Source organism: Myotis nattereri (assembly GCF_964212035.1).
Source record: "Myotis nattereri genome assembly, chromosome: 1".
Classification (NCBI taxonomy): domain Eukaryota; kingdom Metazoa; phylum Chordata; class Mammalia; order Chiroptera; family Vespertilionidae; genus Myotis; species Myotis nattereri.
Window position 1 is genome coordinate 190407442 of NC_138075.1, and position 25138 is coordinate 190432579.

Genomic DNA, 25138 nt, shown 5'->3' on the forward strand with positions numbered 1-25138 from the left:
TTTTTTTTTTATTGTTTAAAGTATTACAAAAAGTATCTCCTTTTTCCCCCATCCACCCTCCCCAGCCACTCACACCCTCCAGGACAAGCTCCCACTGCCCCAGTGTCTGTGTCCATTGGTTATGTTAATATGCATGCATACAAGTTCCTTGGTTAATCTCTTAACCCCTCCCCCAACCCCCCCCCCTTTCCCCTACCTTTCCTCTGATTTTTGACAGTCTCTTCAGTGTTTTTCTGTCTCTGGATCTATTTTTGTTCATCAGTTTATGGTGTTCATTATATTCCACAAATGAGTGAAATCATGTGATATTTATCTTTCTCCAACTGGCTTATTTAGCTTAGCATAATGCCCTCCAGGTCCATCCATGCTGTTGCAAATAGTAAAAGTTACTTCTTTTTTATAGCAGAGTAGTATTCCATTGTGTAGTCAAGCATGTCAAATTCGTGTGTGGCGAGCATCATGTGGCCCGCCAGCCACAAGTTTGACATGCTTGTAGATGTACCACAGTTTTTTAATCCACTCATCTGCTGTTTCCAAATCTTAGCTATTATAAATTATGCTGCTATGAACATAGAGTATATTTGTCCTTTCTCATTGGTGTTTCTGATTTCTTAGGATATATTCCTAGAAGTGGGATGACTGGGTCAAATGGGAGTTCCATTTTTAACTTTTTGAGGAAACTCCATACTGTTCTCCACAGTGGCTGCACCAGTCTGCATTCCCACCAGCAGTGCACGAGGGTTCCTTTTTCTCCTCATCCTTGCCAGCACTTGTCGTTTGTTGATTTTTTGATGATAGCCATTCTGACAGGTGTGAGATGGTATCTCATTGTTGCATTTCTCAGATGATTAGTGACTTTGAGCATGTTTTCATATGTCTCTTGTCCTTCTGTATGTCCACTTTCAAAAAATGTCTATTTAAATCCTTTGCCCATTTTTTGATTGGAGTGTTTATCTTCCTTTTGTTAAGATGTATGAGTTCCCTATAAATTTTTGCAATTAGGCCCTTATTGGATATAACATTGGCAAATATGTTCTCCCATACAGTAGGCTTTCTTGTTGTTTTGTTGATGGTTCCTTTTCCTGTACAGAAGCTTTTTATTTTTATTGTAATCCTTTTTTAAAATTTTTTCCTTAGTTTCCATTGCCCTAGAAGCTCTATTGGTAAAGATGTTGCTACGATATATGTCTGCAATTTTGCTGCCTATGGAGTCTTCTAAGATTTTTATGGTTTCCAATCTTCCATTTAAGTCTTTTATCCATTTTGAATTTATTTTTGTGTATGGTGTAAGTTGGTGGTCTAGTTTCATTTTTTTTGCATGTATCTGTCCAATTTTCCCAACACCATTTATTGAAGAGACTGCCTTGAATCCATTGTATGCTCTTTCCTCCTTTGTCAAATATCAATTGAGCATAATGGGTTGGGTCGATTTCTGGGTTCTCTGTTTTATTCCATTGGTCTATATATCTTTTCTTGTGCCAGTACCAGGAAGATTTGAAAAGAATGGCTTTGTAATATAGCTTGAAATCTGGTATTGTGATCCCTCCTACTTTGTTCTTCTTTCTCAAGATTGTTGCGACTATTCATTTTTTATTTTTGTTTTGCATTCCATATGAATTTTTGGAGTTTGCTCTAGGTCTGTGAAATATGCCTTTGGTATCTTAATGGGAATTGCATTGAATTTATAGATTGCTTTGGGTAGTATGGACATTTTAATGATGTTGATTCTACCAATCCACGAACATGGTATATTCTTCCATTTGTTTATGTCTTCCTCTATCACTTTTTTCAACATCCTTTAGTTTTCTGAGTACGTGTCTTTTAGCTCTTTAGTTAACTTTATTCCTCAGTATCTTAATTTGTTTTGGTGCAATGGTAAATGGGATTGTTTTTTTTAGTTAAGTTTTCAGTGAGTTCATTATTGGTGTATAAAAAAGCCATAGATTTCTGGGTGTTAATTATGTATCCTGCTACATTGCCAAATTCATTTACTACGTCTAGTAGTTCTTTGATGGAGTCTTTAGGGTTTTCTATGTACAATATCGTGTCATCTGCTAATAATGACAGTTTTACTTTTTCTTTTCCAATTTGGATGTCTTTTATTTCTTCTTCTTGTCTGATCACTATGGCTAGCACTTCCAGCACTATGGCAAATAGGAGTGGTGAAAGTGGACATCCCTGTCTTGTTCCTGTTCTTAGGGGAAATGGATTTAGTTTTTGCCCATTGAGTATGATGTTGGCTGTAGGTTTGTCATATAGGGCTTTTTTCTTTATGTTGAGGTATGATCCCTCGATTCCCACCTTCCTGAGAGTTTTTATCAAGAAATGCTGTTGAATTTTGTCAAATGCTTTTTTCTGTATTATTGATATGATTATGTGATTATTGTCCCTCAGTTTGTTTAAGTGGTGTATCACATCTACTAATTTGCAGATATTGTATCAGCCTTGCATTCCTGGAATAAATCCCACTTAGTAATGTTGTATGATCTTTCTAATGTAATGCTGGATCCGATTTGCTAGTGTTATATTGAGGATTTTAGCATTTATGTTCATCAGGGATATTGGCCTGTAATTCTCTTTCTTTGTAACGTCTTTATCTGGTTTTAGAATTAGTGCAATGCTGGCTTCATAGAAAGGGCATGGAAGTGTTTCTTTCTCTTGAATTTTTTGGAATAATCTGGAGGATAGGTTTTAGTTGTTCTTGGAATGATTGGTAACATTCCCCTGTAAAGCCATATGGACCAGTGCTTTTGTTTGCTGGAAGATTTTTTATTTCTGCTTCAGTTTTATTGGTAGTTATCAGCCTATTCAGATTTGTTGATTCTTCCTGATTTAGTTTTGGAAGCTTGTATTTTTCTAAGAATATGTCCATTTCATTGTTCAGTTTGTTGGAGTAGATTTGTTCATAATATATTTTTTTATAATCCTTTGTATGTCTGTGGGGTTGGTTGTTACATCACCTCTCTTATTTCTGATTTTGTTTATTTGGGTCCTCTTTTTGCTACTTGGTGAGCCTGGCTAGAGATTCATCAATCTTGTTTATCATTTCAGAGAACCAGCTCTTGGTTTTATTGATCTTTTTTGTTTGTTAGTTTTGTTTTGTTTGGGGATTTTTTTTGTGGGTTTTTTTTTTTTTTTTTTTTGGTCTCTATATTGTTTCTTTCTTATCTTTATTATTTCCTTCCTTCTACTTACTTTGGGCTTTTCTTATTGCTCTTTTTCTAATTCTATAAGTTGTAGGTTAGATGATTTGTTAATATTTTTTTTCTTGTCTTTTGAGGTAGGCCTGTAGGGCTAAACTTCCCTTTCAGGACTGCTTTCACTGTGTCCCATAGATTTTGGATTGTTGTGTTTTCATTGTCATTTGTTTTCACGATGCTTTTTATTTCTTCTTTGATCTTTTTGGTAACCAATCATTGTTTAATAGCATGCTATTTAGCCTCCAAGTGTTTGATTTTTTCTTTATTGTTTTTATTGTAGTTGATTTCTGACTTTATGCCATTGCGATCTGAGAAGATCCTTGATATGAATTCTATATTCTTGAATTTGAAGAGAGTTTGCCTGTGTTCTAATATGTGGTCTATCTTTGAAAATATCCCATGTGCACTTGAGAAGAATGTATGTTCTGTAGCTTTGGTGTAAAATGTTGTGATGATGTCGATTAAGTCCATCTGACCTAGTGAGTCATTTAGGATTGCTGTTTCTTTGCTGATTTTTTGTTTAGAGGATTTATCCAGTGGTGTCAATGGGATATTAAAGTCCCCTTCTATGGTTGCATTGCTGTCGATCTCACCCTTGATATCTTCCAGAAGATTTTTATGTATTTGGGTGCTCTTGCATTGGGTGCCTATATGTTTACCAGAGTTATATCTTGTTCTACAATTGCTCCCTTTAGTATTATGAAGTGGCCCTCCTTGTTTCTTGTTATGACCTTCACTTTGAGGTCTATTTTGTCAGATATAAGTATTACTACCCCAGTTTATTTTTCATTTCCATTTGCCTGAAATTGTTTTTTTCGTCTCTTCACTTTCAGTCTGTTGAGTCCCTTTTTCTGAAGTTGGTGCCTTGTAGACAGCAGATATATGGGTCATGTTTTCTTATCCATTCAGCTACTCTATGTCTTTTGATTGGAGCATTTAATCCATTAGCACTTAAGGTTATTATTAATAGGTACTGTTTGTCACCATTTTTATTCTTTTTGTCTGTGTTCCTTCTTCCCTCCCTATTTCTTCTTTTTTTACAGGATTCCCTTTAGCATTCCTTGCATTGCTGGCTTGGTACTAATAAACTCTCTTAGCCCTTTTTTGTCTGTGAAGCTCCTGATTTCACCTTCAATATTAAATCATAGCCTTGCTGGGTATAGTATTTTTGGATTCAGTCCCTTGCTTTGCATCATTTTGTATATTTCATTCCATTCCCTTCTGGCGTGATGTGTTTCTGTTGATAGGCTAATGGGACATCCGTTATAGGTAACTTTCTGTCTCTCTCAGGCAGCCTTTAACATTCTTATATTGTCATTGGTGTTTGCCAATCCTATATAATAAAAGACCAATACGCAAATCAACCAAACAGTGGAATGACCATTCGCTATGATGCACACTGACCACCAGGGGGCAGACAGTATGAAAAGGGGAGAAGTGAGGAAAAAGAGTGGAATAAAATAAAATAAAAAGATAAAATAAAATAATGTTGAAAAAAATAGAAATAGAATGAAAAACATTAATCCAAAAAAAAGGTTAAAAATTTTAAATGAAAGGTAAAAAATAAAAAAAGTGAAGTGTGTTTGCTTCAGCTGAGTTTTTTTTTTTTAATATATTTTATTGATTTTTTACAGAATAGAAGGGAGAGGGATAGAGTTAGAAACATCGATGAGAGAGAAACATCGATCAGCTGCCTCTTGCACACTCCCTACTGGGTGTGTGCCCACAACCAAGGTACATGCCCCTGACCGGAATCCAACCTGGGACCCTTGAGTCCCCAGGCCGATGCTCTATCCACTGAGCCAAACAGGTTAGGGCTTCAGCTGAGTTTTAATGTCCCATGGGGGCAGGTTTAGCATCCCTCTCTACTGTTCTGTCTGCCACTTCTCAGTTTCCTGTTAGGTAGTCACACGTGTTGAAGTTCCCAGTGATCCACTGCTCCTCCTTGTCTGTCCGCACAGCCTTGTTGCAGGCAGGCGGGACCAATCTTCCCGCTTTGTTTGTCTGCCTACTTTCAGCCTTATTTACACAAGTGTCTATTTCTGGCATGGGCCTTAAGTGGGAATGTTGCTTTATTGGTTTCCGGGACCAATAAAGCCCAGTCCCTCAGGGCTCCCTGGGGCTATTCAGATTCTTTGTTTCCTCTGCAAAGTTTGAGGCTGGGTGTGCTGCACTAATTGCCCGCAGGTGCTGATGGGAGGGGTTGGCTCTTCAGGAGAAAACTGGCTGCTTAGGGTTGGAGGGTCCGAATGTTCCAGTGTCAGATTCCTCTCACCTCTCCCTGTCCTGCTTCCCTCCGCAGCCTCCCCCAGCCTCCACAAAACTGCACCTCCTCCTGCACCACAGCCTCAGTGAGTGTTTGTAATCAGAAGGTCCTATGAACTGGGTTTAGTGAATAAAAACAAGGAAAATATAAAGGCAAAACAGCTGTGCCACTGCGTATTTCTCTCCCCCCGGCACCGCACAGCTCTGGCAGTTCTTCAGGCCGCCGTTCTGGGCGCAGCATCCCATGGCTGTGGACTTAGATCTAGATTCCCTGGCTGCCAGCAGCCCTGTGGACCCCCTTCCACGGTCCAGTGTTACATGTGTCCCCAAGGGACGCGCACTTGGTGCAGCGCAGGTTCCTTCTGAGCCTCTCGTCCCTGTAATTGGGAGTCTATTTCTCCAGCCCAGATCCTGGGTCCTAATCTTCTCCAGGCATCCTCTGTCCTTTCCAGCTATAGATTGTCTCACCAGATGTGTTTAATTCGACAATTCTTGGTGGATGTTATTCGATTTAGTGTTCCTTCTATCTGCTCCATGAGAAGGCGCTGGACGTGACTGCCTATTCGGCCGCCATTTGTCAAAATCGAGGCCCCACTTTCTTAATAGCCCCTTGACTCTATTGTAAGTGGGTCTCTTGGCAATTCCTCCTCTATTTTTTTCTTCATTTTCAGTACTGAGTGTAGCAACTCTATTATGAGAGTATCTTTTACTATTCTATGGAATACTGCTTAAACATACAATCACTGAAGCAAGACTGCTTAGGTCTGTCCTGGCTGGTGTGACTCAGTTGGTTGAATGCTGTCCCATGCACCTGAGAGGTCACTGAGAGGTCAACACCAGTTTGATTCTCAATTAGGGCACACACCAGGGTTTCAGGCTGGATCCCCAGTATGGGGTGCACAGGAGGCAGCCAATGGATGTTTCTCATTTATGTTTCCCCCTCCCTCCCCCTCTCCCTTCTTATCAATAAAAACATATTTAAAAAAAAAAAAAAAAAAAAAAGACTGCTCATATCTCCCAATTTCTGGTGGGCTGATTGGACAAGCTATTTGACTTCATGCTTCAGAAAGGTATGGTAATAGTTCCTAAGTCCCATGGATTTTAGAAGGCTGAGTGATTTAATATGTATATAGTGCTTAGACTATAAAGTGGCTTACCTGTCTACTGTAGAAGCAATGTATTATCATGGTAAAGTAATTGCAGTAGCTCCTTTACCATCTTATCATCCATGAATGGTTTTGTTCATTTGTGTAGCCAACATTTATTAAAGATTTTTAAAATAAAATTGGACTTAGTTCTATTAACTAAATTTTTACAAAATGCATTATCTTGGGCAGTTTACAACTAGAATTTTGCATTTTTATTTATTTTGTAAATATGAACAGATACTATTACTCCACTAGAACAAAAAATAGGAAACTTATGCCATTTGAACTTGATAACAAATATAAAGTGTTATATTTTGTTGGCTTTAGAAATTTCTCTGTGTGATAACTTTAAGAAGAAAATTGACTTGCAGGCAACTTGAGTATTGGCTGAGATTTCCGACAACTGGAGAATATGTGATTTGTTTCATTAAAATTAGTCCCAAGGTACGACCTGAGGAATTAAACAGCTGATAAAATTACTATCTTGGAACAAAGTAGCTTGTGGACTTTGAAAGTTTGACTAACTGTAATCATTAATCTTGTATTTTTTCTAGTTCTAGGTTGTCATGTTGCTGGTAGGAATTATACTATTTAAAGACATTATGATTGGGATTTTTTTCGAAATCAGCTAATAAACACGACCCACCTCTTCCTTGTTATTTTGTAGCCATACAGGTTTTTGTTTTGTTTCTACTGGCAAAACTTCAGTTTTTAACGGAATCTTGGCAGGTGGCTTCAGTGAGAATATCTTTAGGGGAAGATGTGAGGACCTTGAATGGTATAAAATAAATCTGATCCAGTTCTGTAAACAATCAATAGATAAATGATAACATCATAATTTCTGTTGAATTAAATAGTAATTTCTATTGCTAATACAGTTCTATAAGATTAAGGCTAATGGAATTGAGAAAGGAAAAATGGGTTGTCTATAATGTGTTTATTTTGATTTTTTAAAATGTTGGATCAGATTAAATTAGATTGTGAAAACCTTAACAATTAGGAATTGAATTAAAGTTCCCACTTTACAGCCTTGTTACTGTTAGTGGCTTATTCTGTGGTTAACAAGATCTCTTATAATGTATATTTATAAGTGGAAATTCATGTTTTACATACAAAATGAGTTATGAGAGTGTGTTCATTGTCCTAATTACTATTTTTTCATTGTCATCCCTTATAATTGAGGTTTAATATTGATAAATCTATAAAAAATTGTATATGGGATTGCATTCCCTAAAATATAATGTAAATAAAGAATACTGTGTTAATTATAGTTTTCTAACCATGCCACATTATTCTAGATATTTCCTCATTTTATTTTAATACTGCAAAAATTTTTGAACTTTGTTTCTCATAAAACAGATTCTGTGGTTATTAAAATTCCACAATTATGGACACTAACATCACCTGATGAGCTAAAAATTCTACCATAGAGCATAAGAAGTAATAAATGAAAAACAAATTCTGTAACCATTTATTTGGTGTGGGATTAATTTTGTTATCCAGAAAGTGGCATTTTGTCATTTTGTACACTGTCACATTTATATTTGTTTTTGTAATTTGTCTGATTATTATGAGCCCCAGTGAGTGTAAATACCAGTAAAATAGTTCTCTATTTTTATTATTGACATATTCTTTTCTAATTAACATTATTGTGATTATGACTTTAAAACTATATATGTAGCATATGCTTTAATGCAATTAAGTTGCTCTTATTTCTTACTAAAAATAATTTTATTTAATATGATTTTCACATCTTTGATAAAAAGACTATACCTAAGGGGACATTTCAGTTCATAGGTGATCCTTTTTATTTTAAAGGATGTCAAGATTGTTGACATTTAAAGGCAGGTTTTTTGAAATTGTCTTTTTGAAACTTCACTGAGATCATATATCAAAAGATCCAGTTGCAGGCTCTTAAGAAGGAATGATTGTAGGTTTTGAATGAATGAACAGATTGAAATTTTATTTGAGGAAGAAACCTCTAAAATACCTTCTTTCTTTGGAAGAGACCATAAATATCAGTTGTGTTGAAAATGCACTTTCGCTATTTTTCTTAGTCCAGAGGTAGCAAATGACAACATAGTAATAAGTACATATTAAATATAGAATAAATACATACTATATAGAATATAAAATATAGGCTATAATATTTAGTGGCTATGTATGTATTTTAAAATATCTGTCCCATTTTTATCATTTTAACAGTTTCAAATATGTTTATAGGTAATTTAATTCAGCAACTGCATTTCTCATTTACTTTAGGAAATGTAGTTACTCGTTTTCTTACTTTCAAATGATAAATATGTACTCTAAAGCAATTGTAACAGAGTAATGTAGTTTCACTAAACTAGCTATGAAAGATGCACATGACACAATATGTATCTATATCTATATATGTATATCTGTATCTATTCCAGATACAAATATACAGTTAGATATATAATAAGGATTTATCTATACCGCCATTTCTTTAAACTATGTAGATTCACCCACATGCACATATACTGTACACACAGAATTCTACTCATACTATATGGCTAAATATAGAAGGTAATTGTTGACAAATTATTCTCTAGAGATCATATTTTTAAATAATAATAACACTAGCTAAATTGAAATAGTTTCTACTCTTTGCACACATTGTTCTCAGCACTATTTAAATAACAATTCACATGTTCTAAAGGCTCAGTTTGATTGATTGCTTTTTGGCATTTTGGGGAGAGCTCTGAGTGTAGAATTCTATGCTGTTTCTTGTTTCTCTACCTAATTATGAAAGCAGAATTGGCACAAAGTGACCAACCATGGAGAAGTTACTATCAACCAGATGCTACCAATACAAGATGAGGCTCAAACAGAAATATTTAAATAGCTACAGTTTATTTGACTCCCAGATGAATTCAGCTCAACAGGCATCTGTGTTATATGTCAACATTCCTAACCATTCCTTTTATAATTTTTCCCACATCATTTCAATCTGTGTCATTCAGCACTCTGCAGAGCTAGGTTATCCTGAAAGAAACCATACAAGTAAGGAACTGCCTTTGCCCTCAATAAGTGTGCTATCATTTAAATAAAATATGAGATCAATCTTTTTTTCTTCATTTTTTCTTGGGTTATAAATTTTCAAAAGATGTGTTTATATCCTTCCTATCTAATAAAAGAGAAACATGGCAATTAGCCATGCCTCCGCTACCCTTCCTATTGGCTAATCAGGGCAATATGCAAATTAACTGCCAGCCAAGATGGCGGCCGGTAGCCAGGCAGCTTGAAACTAACATAAGGCTTGCTTGCTTCAGTGATGGAGGACTCCAATGTTCCCCGCCTGCCGCTGCAGGCCTCTGAGCTGCAACTCTAAGCAACTATGTAACAAATATAGAAGCTAAACAAAACCCCAGAAACCTGCTTTAGTCTGCTGGGCTTCAGCCAGCAGGATCGCAACATTGTAAGCAAAGGTCAGAAACCTACTTTCAGCAGCGGAGGCCTAAGAGCTGGAGCCAAGCCTCAAAGCTAAAGCTGGCCCAGAATAAAAAAAAGAAAAAAGAAAAAAAGGAGCGGTTGGGAGCTTCAGTCACCCCCAGCCTGAAAACAGCCCTCAGCCCCTCACCCAGACTGGCCAGGCACCCCAGTAGGGACCCCCACCCTGAAGGATGTGTGATCAGCTGCAAACAGCCATCATCCCCTCACCCAGGCTGGCCAGGCACCCCAGTGGGGACCCCCACCCTGATCCAGGACACCCTTCAGGGCAAACCAGCCAGCACCCACCCGTGCACCAGGCCTCTACCCTATATAGTAAAAGGGTAATATGCCTCCCAGTACTGGGATCAGTGGAGCCGAGAGGCCTCTCGGCACCGGGATCAGTGTGACAGCGGGCAGCGCCCAAACCCCCTGATTGCCCTGCAGCTCTGTGTGTGACAGGCGGCGGGGCCACAACCTCCCTATCCACCCTGCTCTGTTCGTGGCAGGGAAAGGCGCCCCAACCCCCTGATCAGCCCTGCTCTGTGTCTGATAGGGGGGAGCTCCCCAACCCCCTGATCGCCCTGCTGCTCTGTGTGTGACAGGGTGTGGCGCCCCAACCCCCCCCCCCCCCACGGGCCCTGCTCTGTGTGTGATGGGGTAAAGCCATAACCTCCCCATCAGCCCTGCCCTGAGTGTGAGAGTGGCGGCGCCCCAACCCCCTGATCGGCCCTGCTCTGTGCATGACAGGGTACAGAGCCCCAACCCCCCTGATGGGCCCTGCTCTGTGAATGACAGGGGCAGTGCCCCAACCCCCTGATTGGCTCTGCTCTGTGCGTGACAGGGAGTGGCGCCGCAACCTCCCCATGGACCCTGCCTTGTGACAGGGGGCGGTGCCCCAACCCCCCAATCGGCCCTACCCTGAGCATGACTGAGGGTGGCATCACAACCTCCCGATCGCCCTGCTCTGTGCATGACAGGGGGCGGTACCCCAACTCCCTAATCGGCCCTGCTCTGAGCCCGACCAGGGGCTGCACCTAGGGATTGGGCCTGCCCTCTGCCACCCGGGAGCAGGCCTAAGCCAGCAGGTCGTTATCTCCTGAGGGGTCCCAGACTGCGAGAGGGCACAGGCCGGGCTGAGGGACCCCCCTCCCCCCCTAGTGCACAAATTTTTGTGCACCGGGCCTCTAGTCATAAAATAAAGAAAGAACAAAGTTTTTAGAGTAATATAAAATCAGAAATGAACTTTGATGATTCTACCTTTTTCAAATGAGGAATGTTTGCTAATAATGGTGTTAAAATATTGTTTCCTTCCACACCTAATAAACGGTAAACATGTTCATAGGGAAAACTCATATAAACATACTTCTAAATACTTGTTTAGTATATAAGAACAGGAGACAATATACTGTCAGTTTGTCACAGTGAGTAGCTTGAACATCTAGGCTACATCATTTTGGTGACACTCTTTTCTATTTCATTTTACCTTTTTCTATGCTGTTTTTTATGCTATATTCTCACTTATTTAAACATTTGCCATATATTTTTATTAAAATTGATTTTAAGTCACAAATTTGTTATAACTTGCTATACAACCTTCATTTATATTGCAACATCAAAGTATGGTACAATACAAAAGCAAAAATACCAATACATTTCTCCAAAATTAAAACTTCAAATATTATTTTATTATACTTTCCTAACTAAATCACATTTTGACAAGTAATCTTGGGGAATGTTGCGCGCGTATATTTTTATTTCTGATTTTTAGATATGGCCATTCTTAGCAGAAATCACTGAAGGCATGGAAGATTTGAAAAGAGAGAGTCCAATTAGTAGAATAATAATATTGTCTTCAATAAGGGTAGAAGCAGTTATAAGTTGTCATCTACAACACACACACACTTCAGCATCTTTATTGGTGTACAACTGATACACAGTAAACTACACATAAAGTGTACAATTGGGTACATTTTAGGATATGCACACACCTGTGAAACATCACCATAAACAAGATAGTGATTATATTTTTCTCCCAACAGTTTCCTCCTGTCTCTTGTTAATTAAGTAAAAACAATATATATACCTTATGACTTTATTCATATAACACTCTAGAAAAATGCAAAATAAATGTGTTGTAGTATAAAGCAGATAATTGTTCACTCACTTTTCTATTTGCCAAAGTGTCTTTTTATGTGTCTACTATCATCCAGAAGCTCTTTTAAGGACTAAGCAGGCAATAGTGAAGAACATGCACATTTTTTTCTACTTTTATGGAAATTATAGTCTCTTAGGCTACTAGTAAAGTAGATTATGTGTGGAGATTATAATCTCATAGGCTACTAGTAAACTAGATTATGTGTGAGGGAACAAACCAATCAGTTTACTAAAACACAAAAACTGAAGAACCAAGAAAATACCAAATATAAAAAGAATCAATGCCAACAGAAGGAAGGCAAGCACAGCAAAAGAGAGCAACATAGCAGACGGTAACAGTGAGCCAAAGGGTCAGAAAAAGTACTAGTTACCCTGGCAGGTAGCTCAGCTGTTCGAGAGCCCTCCCATATGCTAAGGTTGAGGGTTGGATACTCGCGGTCTGGGCACATACAAGAATCAACCAATGAATGCATAAGTAATGGAACAACCTCTCTCTCTCTCTCTCTCTCTCTCTCTCTCTCTCTCTCTCTCTCTCTCTCTCTCTCCTCTCTCTCTCGCTCCCCCTCCCTTTTCTTTTCACTCTCTAAAAAGAATCAACTAATAAAAATTCAAACTACAATAATAACAAAAAGCTGTAGTTCACAAAACATTAACACTAACGCATTTTCTAGCCTCACGTTTCTTATAAGTACCACGCGCTAACCGATTGCGCCACTGGAGCTTCTAGCCTCACATTTATAAGTTTATATATTTTGTTTAAAGAAGAACTAATCCCAATGTTGTTTGCCTTCAGTATTTCCCCAAGTTTGTAGATACAGTGATTCAACTGGAGTGTTTATTAACAACACGGAATCCTTGGCCCCAGTCTGACCTTCTGAGTCAGTATTTCCTGCAAAATCCAATTGATCTGTTTTTGTTTGTTTGTTTTTAAGGAAAAATAGGGCCAGACTCACCTGAATAGCAAGAAGCACCTAAATATGATAAATTGTGCATAGAGAGAGATAAGTAGTGACTTTTAGCTGGAAGATATTGACAGCTTACTTGGCCAATTGGCATCAGATATGCATTTATTTTTAAAATTTGTGTGTAAATAACTCATACATTATTCATGTGGAGGGATTTCTGCAGGAAAATAAAAGGAGTCTTTCTGAGTAAGATTTTACACATTCACGGACTTTTATAGATCAAAAGGGTTTCAATAGTGTCTTAGATTTCACAAAGCTTTAAGATTCAAAATCTAGGTAGAGAAGTCAAATTAATGATGATATAGTATTTGTGTGTTTTTTAATACAAATAATCAATACTTAATTCTATCTCTAATCTAATTTTTGTCATCATATATAGCACCGAGTACAGGGACTGATGAGTGGTATTTTCTTATTCTATTGAACAATTAAGTTTCATCAGGCTCACTCTATTTAAAAAAAATAAAGCAGGCATTTTTCTAGTTCAATACTTTTGGCTCATTAGCAATTTTATGGTAAGCAAGGAAGTTTACCTATAATTATTAATGCAGAGTTATAAAATCTGCTGGATGTAGGAAATAAGAAAAACTTATCTGTATAGGTACTTTGCCTTTTGATCTGTTCCAGCATTTAGAAGAGTGCCAAGTTCAGAGAAGAGACAAAAACATTTGATTGATGTACATTGAGAGGATTAAGGAGTTATGGAGAATCCATTATAGAAGTCTCCTTAAACAAGTGTCTAGTATTTTCCAATGATATTTAAACACCATTTATTTGGCACCCAGCCTATACCTATACACACAGAATCATATTTCAACCTCACAAAAATATAATGTTTGTGTGATTGTTCCTGTTCTAAAGATAAAAAGTACATTCACAGAGGTTAAACAGCTTAAACAGTGTCGCACACACAGCTAGCAGCTGGCTGGCTGCCAAAGGATTAGAAGCCAATTCTGTCTGACTTCAGAGCTGTCTGGCACTCTTTCCATCTGGGGACACTGCTTTAAACTCGGTTTCTGAATTTGAAAAGTGAGGAAGATATGCGGTGTTTTACATAATGGATGACAGGGTTTTGTATATCATTGCTTGTGCCATTGAGATGTTAGAGATTTCTACGTTGTCATATCAATATCAATAAACCAAAGAGTTAAGATGAGCAATTATTTAAAAACTAGACAATCTACTAGAATTGAAGTAAATGGTTGATGGGAACTACTGCTGAAGAGCAAGGTTACAGATATGTAGGGTAAAGAGGCTAGAAAGATCTGTTTGGAAACTGATTGGTGACATCAGTATATATTTATTTTTAGCCTTACATACTTTTATATGTATATATTTATAGTTACATATAGAAATATTCATAGATATACAGAGGTTAATATAGATGCATTTGTTTCCTGGCTATGTCGGCTAAGAGGGCCTAGAAGCCATGACACCCAGGAGCAAGGAGCACACCTTTCTTCCCGATCTTGGTTTATAACAGCATTGTCCAATGGAAGAAACCAGTGGCATTAGGAAAAATGACTGACTTAAGACTGAGCCAATAAATAAGCAAGATGAGCCTAGAATAGCTGGTCTTATAGTGCCAGGAAGTAAGAAAGGGATATCTGAAACAAACAGGCGCACAAACTCACAATGGTGGGGACATGTCAAAGGGACATGAGAACTGAGAGGGTAGGGTCATCCATGGCCAAATTTAATAATGTGAGGAACCAAGTAACTTACTAGGTTAGAAACCCAACGTATAAAAATATCCACATATCCATACTGATATGAGTACATGAGTACAACGTAAATAAATAAGAGAAAATAGACAAATCACTGTGCAGAAGAACTCCAAATGATTTGTGCAGACAGCCTCAGGGAGTAGAGCATAACTGTTCCTTAAGGGTGGCTACAGAGTGACTTCCTTCAAAAGAACCAAGTATAGAAAACTGGGAAAAAGAATAACTTTAGAGTTTAGGAAACAGATTGATGCCACCGTAGTCAGATGACCAAAGTTAACATACCAGTGATAAGTTATGGTGATAGTATGGTTCCTAGATATGATGTAATGAAAATGACACTTTACCTGTATAGTTTTCTCCCCCAAAACTCATAACCCAGTCTAATCATGAGAAAAACACCCATTCCATCCGATGGTGAGATAATCTACAAAGTACTTGACCAGTATGCCTCAGAACTGTCAGTCATCAGATCAAGCAAAATTTGATAAACGATTATAGCCAACAAGAGCCTAAGGAGACAGGATGACTAAATGCACTATGGTACGCTGGATGGGATCCTGTGACAGAAATAAGATAACAAGTAAAACTAAGAAAACCTAAATAAAATACGGGCTGAGTTGAATAATAATGTATCAATATTGATTCATTAATAGTGACAGATGTACTGCACTATTGTAAGATGCTACTGATTGGGACACTAGGTGTGGGGTATACGTGAACTGTCTGTACTGTCTTTGTAATCTTTCTTTAAATATAAAACCATTTTAAATTTTATTTTTAAAAATTCAAAGAGATGAAATAATGAGTCCACAATGGGAACTGTTACTAGCCTAAAGGACAGTTATTTTGTTTATTACACTGGTCCTCAAAGGTCAGCTCCATATAAAAGCTACTATACAGAAACAAAATGTTTCTACATATCCAAAAGGTGAAACTCAGATGTTATGTAAAGTAATATGTTTTATTCACAACTTGATTTCTTTAGTATTTTCTTCTTACACTAGGAAAGTAATAGTTTTATTTACAAGCAGAAATGTCTTAAGTCATCCTTCTCATTTTTTTTTTCAGGCTTACTTAATAAAAGTTTAAGTGGGTAAAGAATGAGCAAAGGGTACCTATGAGGAAGACAAATGAGATATATTAAACCTGCCCTTGATGCTGACAAATCTGGCTGCAGTTACTTTAATGTGCCAATATTGTGAAGTTCTCTACAGTAGTGGGCGCGTGCTGCCATTCACAATTTGTGCATCATCATTATGTCCCCAGGAGCTGTCAGTGTCCCCACTTTGATCAGCTTTTACCCAAATGATGCAGAGATGGTCTTGCCAGAGAGGACATTATTCCTAAACTACTCTGAGTTGTTTTCTTCCCCAATTCTGAAACATTTTTAAAAGGCACTCTGTATTTAACCTCTAAGAAAACCAACTTTGGCAAACAATGACATTACTCAATCAAGCAGTCTTTGAAAGCTATACAATTTTTGTTTTTCAATGATGTAAGTAAATAACAAAATATCCACTTCAGCCTGGTTAAGTGTGCATTGATATTTATTTGATAGCTTCACTCTGAAACAGTTGATTATTTTGTTAAAGAAGTAAGTTTTAAAATAAAGCATAAATCTCCAATTAATAAGATCCTAATCTGTGCAACTAAGATAAGACAAAATCAGTTTTGAATGATACATGATGATGTATGTATTTTCCATGTAGTCATTCATGCATGCGTGCATTCAACAAATATTTATCAAATCTCTATATGCAAAATACTTTTCTGGTGCTAGAAATAGAAGCAGTGAAGGAAACCAAATTATTCCTTCCTTCATAGGACATACACGTTAAATGCAATTTACGAATAGGAAGGTGACAACACCACCAATTATTGGGTAAAAACTGACAGTTACTTATAAGAAATACATCAGTCAAAAGGAGAATGTTTGCAAAGTAATAAAGTGAATGAAGAATTTTCAAGACCGTCTTTGTATATTTAGTAACATAGTGCAAATAAATATACAGGGCTAATGGGAAAATGAGTCTAATTCATGATTCGTGGTAACTCATAAAGCTGTTCACTACTGATCAAAGTACATTAAAAAACTCCGCTGTCTGCCACAAGCCTCTGTTACTGTTTCTGCTTCAATAAATTTGCTACTTTGCTACAAACATGCTGATGAACTGGGGGCACATAGCTTACTTTTTCTTGTTTCTTGTCTTCTGGATGCTTTGTCCACCATAGAATATGGCATGACTTTCCCTCACAAGGAAATCAATAGAGACTTTGAATCTTTACCAAAATGTGACTGTGAGAACTGCCAATCTATTACAATTTCCATAGAAGTAAATATACAGCAATTTAAAAACTACTTTTAGATAATTTGGGCATTAAATGCATACTAAGTGTTATTCTTGAAAAAAACTTTATGGAATTAGGCGCCTTTAAGAAAACTAGATAAGGATGAAAATATGCATCCTCTGAACCTGAATATAAGAAAGGTCTGTGATTAAAAAAACAAAAGTGCACATTAAAATACTGAAGTCATTATCACCCTATTATCCTATATAATAAAAGGATAATATGAAAATTGACCCTAACAAAGGAATGACCAGGAATGACTGGTCGCTATGATGTGCACTGACCAGCAGGGTGCAGACACTCAATGCAGGAGCTTCCCCCTGGTGGTCAGTGCACTCCCACAGGGGGAGCTCTGCTCAGCCACAAGCTGGACTGACGGCTGCGAGCTCAGTGGCAGTGGTGGGAACCTCACTTACCTCCTCCGCAGTGCTAAGGAAGTCCTACTGTGGATGAGCCATCAGTCGGACATCCCTCAAGGGCTCCCAGGCTGCCAAAGGGATGTCTGACTGCTAGCTTAGGCCCAATCCCCCCAGGGAGCAGCATAAGCCATCAGGTAGACATCCCTGGAGAGGTCCCCGACTGCAGAGAGGATACAGGCTGGGCTGAGGGACCACCCTGAGTGCACAAATTTTCATGCACCAAGCCTCTAGTGGGTATATAAAACATGAAACAGTTAACTAATTTTGCTCTCTCACAGATATATGTCTGTTTATTTTAATTTTATTAAAAGACACACTTCACCCTTGAGTTTCATAGTTGAGTTTGTTGACATATAATTTAAAAATAAGGTGTAGTTTTGTTGTTTGTTTTTTTTTTTTTTGTATATTACTTTGCTTCTGTTTTGCCACCAATCACTCATTCCATTTATACTTAGTGGATGCTCCTCTGTCCCAGGCACTGATCTAAATCTAGAGAGTCAGCAATGAATAGAATAAACATGTTTCTGCCCTCACAGAAAATTATATTCTACTTGAGAGGACAGAAAAAAATCAAATCTCTATTTAAGATATGATATTAGAAGATACAAGTGAAAAAACTAAGGAGAAAAATGAAACACTGGAGGAGCAGAGGGCATGGTGAAGTGTGAAGAGATGGAGATGAGGGTTAGTTACTCGAGTGGTAAAGTAGACAGGCAAGGTCTCAGGAGAACCCAGAGGAAAGGGAGAGCTCTGGAGAAGCACCTCTGAGCGGTGAATGCCAAGTGCTGTGCCCTTGGGTAGGAGTGTGTCTGAAGTGCCTATGAGCAGAAAGCCTGGGCAGGGCTGCTGAAGAACAGTGGCAGGAGGTGGGGTGAGAGGACACGCATGTGTTGATCCTTGTTTGAAAATCTGGGTTTGTGTATTACTCTTGAGATAATCATATATATATATAAATCATTTTTATATAAATGTACATTTTGAGTATATAAAATTGAATTTCAGCATATGTATGATACTGTTTATAATGCTCTGCTGTTGATAGGCTATGGCTCTGGTTATATCCTACTCATTATGTCTGCCATCATTAACATCTTATATGTACCTATTATATACATATGTGTGTGTGTGTGTGTGTGTGTATACATATTATATCTAATATATTATATCACAGGCACATCATTTACTAGATGATGATAGTCTTTCCTATATCTTTTATAGAAGCTAAAAGCTACAAAATAAAGATAATCTACATTTTAAAAATGTTAGTCAATACCTCTTTATAATGTCAAACCCAGAGCCCACACAAGTATCAACAGATGGATAAAAATGGATGTTGAATCAAATATTCATATGTTTGCGAATTTAAAATATCCAGACATATCTGAAATAGCATACAATTTGTTCTATTTTCATCAAAAAACTACTTTTTCTTGTACGATTTAGTAGACACTGGCCAATAACAACAAGCACCATAGGTGATTGTGACATCTCATGAAATACTTGTGGGGAATAGAAACAAAGGAAAATTTTTGTTTTATTTGCAATTGTTTCTAAGGTATAACATATTTTATAACATAGTTTTGAAGAAAACATGCACTATATTTAATATATAAATTTAATAATGATTATAGAACTCACAATTTCAGAAATAATAAATAAAAGAGAACCTTAAAGATGCAAAAATGTAGTAATATAGATAATTATGTATCTATTAGCATAATGGCATATATTATACAGAGTCCATAAATTTTAAAACAAGTATTTCAGGTCAACACAATTATCCTTATTAAGAAAAAGTAAAATCATTCATTTATGTTTCTAAACTTTATAGAAAAAAATGCAGACTTTAGTTTCTGTGTGACTACAGTTTTATGATAGAAAATTTTCAGGATACTTAGTTGATTTATATTTGTAAAACACTTTACAATCTATAAAAACTTGTATTATATAGAGAAAGTAAAGTTGTTTCCAGGTTAAAAGAAAATTTAATTGTTTGGGATTTTTATTATACTGCCTTCCAGAAATGCCAATATACATTATATACAGTTGTAATTTCAGGGCTCTGTTAATCGTGCTACTCTTTATTTATACTATTTTGCAGCCCCCTCTCCAATCACCAATGTGAAAAAGGGGAAGATTGCAAAGAACAGCATCTCTTTGTCTTGGCAAGAGCCAGATCGCCCCAATGGAATCATCCTGGAGTATGAAATCAAATATTTTGAAAAGGTAGGACTAACAAAATAAAGAATGTCCTTTCTTCTTCTTCTTCTTTTTTTTTTTCATTTTAGAAACGGCAATTATCCAATTTGTAGAAAAGCCTGTTGCAATTTTATGTGTAAATCAATGACAATTGATTCTGCAGTCATGATTATGAAGGTGAGGAGTGTACAGGGAGCACGCTATGTGTGTCCTTTTGCTGCCAACTAGTTTGTGCTGCCCGGATACTGCCATATAGTCTAACATCAGCTTAACTAGGTTTCACAGCATTAAAAGATGAAGTCATAGGACATTTTCAAAGTGTCACAAGCACTCAAGTTGCTGACCTTCATTACTGACTGAAGTGTACTACAAGAAAAAGCGCTTGTGTACTGTAGCCCTGCATAATGCCTATAGTGTTAAGGAAGTGTGAACAGATAAGATGTGTATGCAATGTATACATTTTTAAAATTCATAACAAAGTAGCATAAAGTCCAAACACTGTACATAATATTTATTTTAAAATGTTGGGCCCAAAATTGGAAATGCGTGCCTCACATTCCCTATATTTTCTTGATTTCTTCCCTGAGTTGACTCTTGGGTCCAATTCTTACATGTTTGCCATAATAGTTTTTGAGGTCTGAAGGCAATAATCATCCTGCTTCTTTTCTGGATCCACAACTAAGTGAGCTACTGATAAAGGAATCAAACAAATGGAAACCAAAGACGGGCCTATAATTTCTAAAGCTGGACTGGAGTATTTGGCTTAGATACGCAGGCATCATGAGTCTTCCAGCTCCCAGCCCCATTTCACTGTGATGTTTGTGGTCTGGATCTCAGCGACATACACCCCTAGAACAACCTGGGTTCTAACAGAGAAGATGAAGAGAGAGGAGTACCCAACCAGCCTCATCATTAGTGGGTAGGAGAAACTGACCCAGAAGTGTGTGTCCTACAGAAGTAGAAATGAGGGTGGTTGTAGATTATAATGCAGAGAAGCAGATCCCAAGAGAGAAGGGTAGGGCTCAGCCACACTGACTCAATAGCTTCTCCCAGACTCACAGAGACATCACTCTTTCCCTCTTAAGGAAGAGTGAAGAGGGTGAGAGGTAGTACAAAAACTTATTTTGCAATACCTAAGAAGTTGCCCAAACCATACATGGGAAGAGAGTGGGGGAATAAATTATTATCCTTATACTACTGCAAAAATATAATGAAAAATACTGATTACTTATTAATAAAAAATACTTTAAAATATAATATTTTATGGATAGATAAGAGTGTAAGTAAATACACTGAAATAATCCATAGCATTATAGAATATATATTTTAATTTTTTTTTAATTATTAATTTGACAATTCCTTATGTAAAAGTACAACGAGTACAAAACAGTAGGATGTGTGGGGAAGTTGAGAGCAAGGCTAACTACATATTTTTTCTAGGTCTTCTCTGCCTGTACAATCTTCGTATACTGATTTATAAATAAATGAGTAAACAGAAAATTATTTCTTTTGAAATTGTTTTCCTAGGAATGACTTGATGTAAATAATTGACTTAATGTAAACTATTGGGTCATTAGGGAACATAAATGAAGATACGTATATTTCACAGACTTCATCAATTACATTATTCACCAACAATGCTCTAAGAGAATACCTCTAAGAAAAACCAATGTTGAGACATGGTTTATAGATTTTATTGTAAAAAAGAAGTAAATTAAGTAAAATGTTATATTAATTATCCCTAACTGATCCCTGTTTCTCCAAACTGAAATCTGAATTCAACAGGTCTACAATTTAAACACATTCTATATCCAAATATAATTTGTTAAATTAAAGTTTGCATTTTTTACTCAAGTGTTTATAAACTTTTTTTTTACTGAATACTCATGCAAAGTTAGGTAACTAGAACTATATATATATTATATAGATGGAATATTTGTAAATATTATAAGTTCCCAAATTTTTATTGTAATTAAATTTGATTTTTTAAAAAGTTGAAATGAATAATGGCACTTAAAAATAACTATACACCAAAAACTATGCATCTGAATATCTCTCTTTTAGATGAAATAAAGTTCAAGAGCAGTGAGACTAAACGTTCTATAAGTACTTCTTTTTTAAAAAATATATATTTTACTAGAGGCCCGATGCATGAAGTTCATACAAGGGTTCGGCCCTTGCAGCCCTGGCTGCCTTGGCTCTCGCACCCATGGTGGCTGGCCTGGCTTCATCCGGAAGGTTGTCCGGAAGGTCATTCCACTGTTCGACTGTCTGCTCTAATTAGCATATTATGCTTTTATTATTATAGATTGATTTCAGAAAGAAAGGGAGAGGGAGAGATAGAAATAGAAACATTAGTGGTGAGAGAAAATCATTAATTGGCTGACTCCTGCATGAGCCCACAACCTGGGAATGTGCCCTTGCCAGAATTGAACCCAGGACCCTTCAGTCCCCAGGCCGACACTCAATCCATTGAGCCAAACTGGCTAGAGCAAGTGCTTCTTTACTAGCATAGTTTTTCTACCCTGAAGCAACTACCTGGGCCAAAGTCTGGTTTTTCCTTTTTGTCTTTAAAGAAATTATCTTCTTTTCCACATTTATGAATAAACTTTGATTATTTTTATGATTACTTCCCAGCATCTGTATGAGTGCCATATATACAGAGGTGGGCAAAAATAGGTTTATAGTTGTCCATATGGAAAATAATACAATAATTAATAAATAATAACACAAGAATAAACTCTGTGTTTCACATACTCACAACTGTAAACCTACTTTTGCCCCTTCTCTATAATATAGAAGCAATTCTTTATCTCTTTTTTAAAAATTTTAAGCTGCTACTAGAGTTACTCACCAAGGGGTGGAGCAGAGTTCTTTTCTATTAATATTTATTCTAATGATTGTATTCATGTGATGGAATTTTATTTGTAGTTTAATTTCTTTTAAAATCATTTCTTTCAGTAATATTTGGTTTTATATTTAATATTTTATATATAATTCTGTATTAACACAGTTTACTTACTACCTATATAACTCAAAGTAAGAAAAATGATTCGGGAAAAGTGAGTTCTACATATTCCCCGAAAAACAAATAATAAATTGCCTACCTACATGAAATAAAAATCAACAAAACCTTTTATATGATACACTAGACGCCCAGTGCATGAAATTCATGCACGAGTAAGGTCCCTAGGCCTGGCCAGTGATCAGGGCAGATCGGTGCCTTCTGGCTGCCAGCCGGGGCCTTCCTTCCCTGGCTGCCAGCTGCAGGCCAGGGCCTTCGTTTGTTCCACGCTGCCCCCTGGTGATCAGTGCATGTCATAGTGCACAATCAAACTCCCAGTCTCCTGGCCGAACTCCCAAGGGATCACTTTGCATATTAGCCTTTTATATATATAGATTATTTGGATAAGTTATTAACTTTTTTGGTCAATATTTTTTATAATAAAGATATTAAATCCCAGACCTTTTTGCCAAGCTAAATTATTGAGTGAACCAATAAAAAACATGTAAAGTTTAGTTCTGATTTTGCTTCACACTTTCAGAAGAAGGGGAAAAAAAAAGGATAATGAGCTTTTATACCATGTATTAAGATAGGGGTCCTGACAGGTTTCCAGAGTTCATTTGGAACCTTCTGAATGCCACCACTACTTTCCTGATTGGCTCTTGGCCAGACACAGGTGGCAGAGCTTTCCAGGGCTCACGCATTTGCCAGCTGGCATTTCTGCCTGCAATCGCCCTGCTCTAATAGAGGTCATTGGACCTCCCTGCTCCTGCATGGTGATGGGCCCATTGCCATCTCTTAATTAAAGGCAGAGACTAAAGGAAGCTGCCCCTGGGCAGGGTGTTAGCCAGCTGGCTCCCTCTGTCCAGGCCCTCCCCTCCCTGCTTGTGAACAGTGCTTGCTAAGCAGCTGGGGAAATGTAGCTCATTTGCTCAGTAGGGGAGGGGGCAGGAAGGCAGCAAAAGCCACTGCCTGAACCAAGGACTTGGCAGCCTGCTGTCATGTGGTTGTGGGTGTTAAGATGTGTACATAGGATTTGTGATATGGAGGAAATTTTAATCTGACAGTGATTGAAAGGAGTGGAGCAAAGGTAAATTTTGGAAGATATTTAGATAATTCAACATGTGTGTTTACGGCCTTTGATCGCTTAGATATATGCTTTGCTAAGTCCCTTCAATAAGATAGCATTCAACTACTCATAGAGACAGTGTACAATTATACCTATGATAAGGAACCACTAAGACATACATAATGTTAACAGATAAATTAGAATGTTGCAAAATTGTGTGCAAGTGATATTAGATACTGCATTATTTCAAGGAGCAAATTTCCAGTTTCCTTGCCATGTTTTTTCTTTTTTCTAGCAAAATGTATTCCTTGTGACTTCAATAGTTAGGAGTTCCAAACATGTAAACTTGTTGTTTTTTTCTTTTCCTTAGAAGATTTTATCAACATTCTATAGGGTTAAATCAAATTTACCTACAAGCTATGATGTTATAGAAGTTGTGCTGGGCGCTATGTATATTATCTCCATCTCTCTCTCTGTGCTCACGATGCTCTTGATAAATAATTTCATCCCATTCATAAACAGAGTCACTTTAAAACAGAGTTTGAACTAGAGGAACCGCCTTGCATATTTTATGCTTCAAACTTTGAAAATGTTCAAACAGGGCAGAATGACCTTTGGCCTAAGCCTAAAGCAACATTGAATCCCAAATAACTGTTTGTAAAAATAACATGAAATCAGATATTATGACTATCTGATGACTACTGAACTAAAATATTTTTTAAAAAGTTTTAGAATTGACGTCACTATGTGAGCTTATCTATATCAATAGAAATGCCTTCCATTTATGTGCTCATTCCCCCTTCCTTTTCTAAGTATCCTCTGCCCTTGTCTCCTAATCAGAACACTACGTGGGCTTCTGCATGAATCAGCGCTTTACTGAGTAGCTATCCTTTGATCTCAAATAAAGGCTTGTTGCTTCTCACTTTGAAAGGATTTTTATTTTTAGGTTAACATATCAAAGACAAAACAGAGGTTGAGTTGTATACTCACATTTACACACATACTTGAATTACATGGCTGAATTTCGAACACTGATATTCCTGTGTACTTCTCTTTAAAATTTTTTTTTTTACTTTATACTATAAATGTTAATATTTTATGTAACAATCATAGCTATATCAAATATATCAGAATGCTAACTTTAGTTTTGTCTAGATTGTTTTTCACCAACTTAAATTCTCTT

The 25138-nt window shown here is 36.9% G+C and overlaps 1 protein-coding gene across 4 annotated transcripts in view; it reads left to right on the forward strand.

The window, feature by feature from the left end:
• Positions 1 to 25138, forward strand: part of EPHA5 (EPH receptor A5) — a gene marked incomplete at its 5' end in the record, with an annotated part of 343025 nt that overhangs the window by 213145 nt on the left and 104742 nt on the right. For all 4 annotated transcript variants that reach the window (XM_081110179.1, XM_081110180.1, XM_081110181.1 and 1 more), the window contains one exon: positions 19785 to 19909. In XM_081110179.1, the coding sequence (XP_080966305.1) occupies positions 19785 to 19909 (125 nt within the window). The remainder of the gene's footprint in view (positions 1 to 19784; positions 19910 to 25138) is intronic.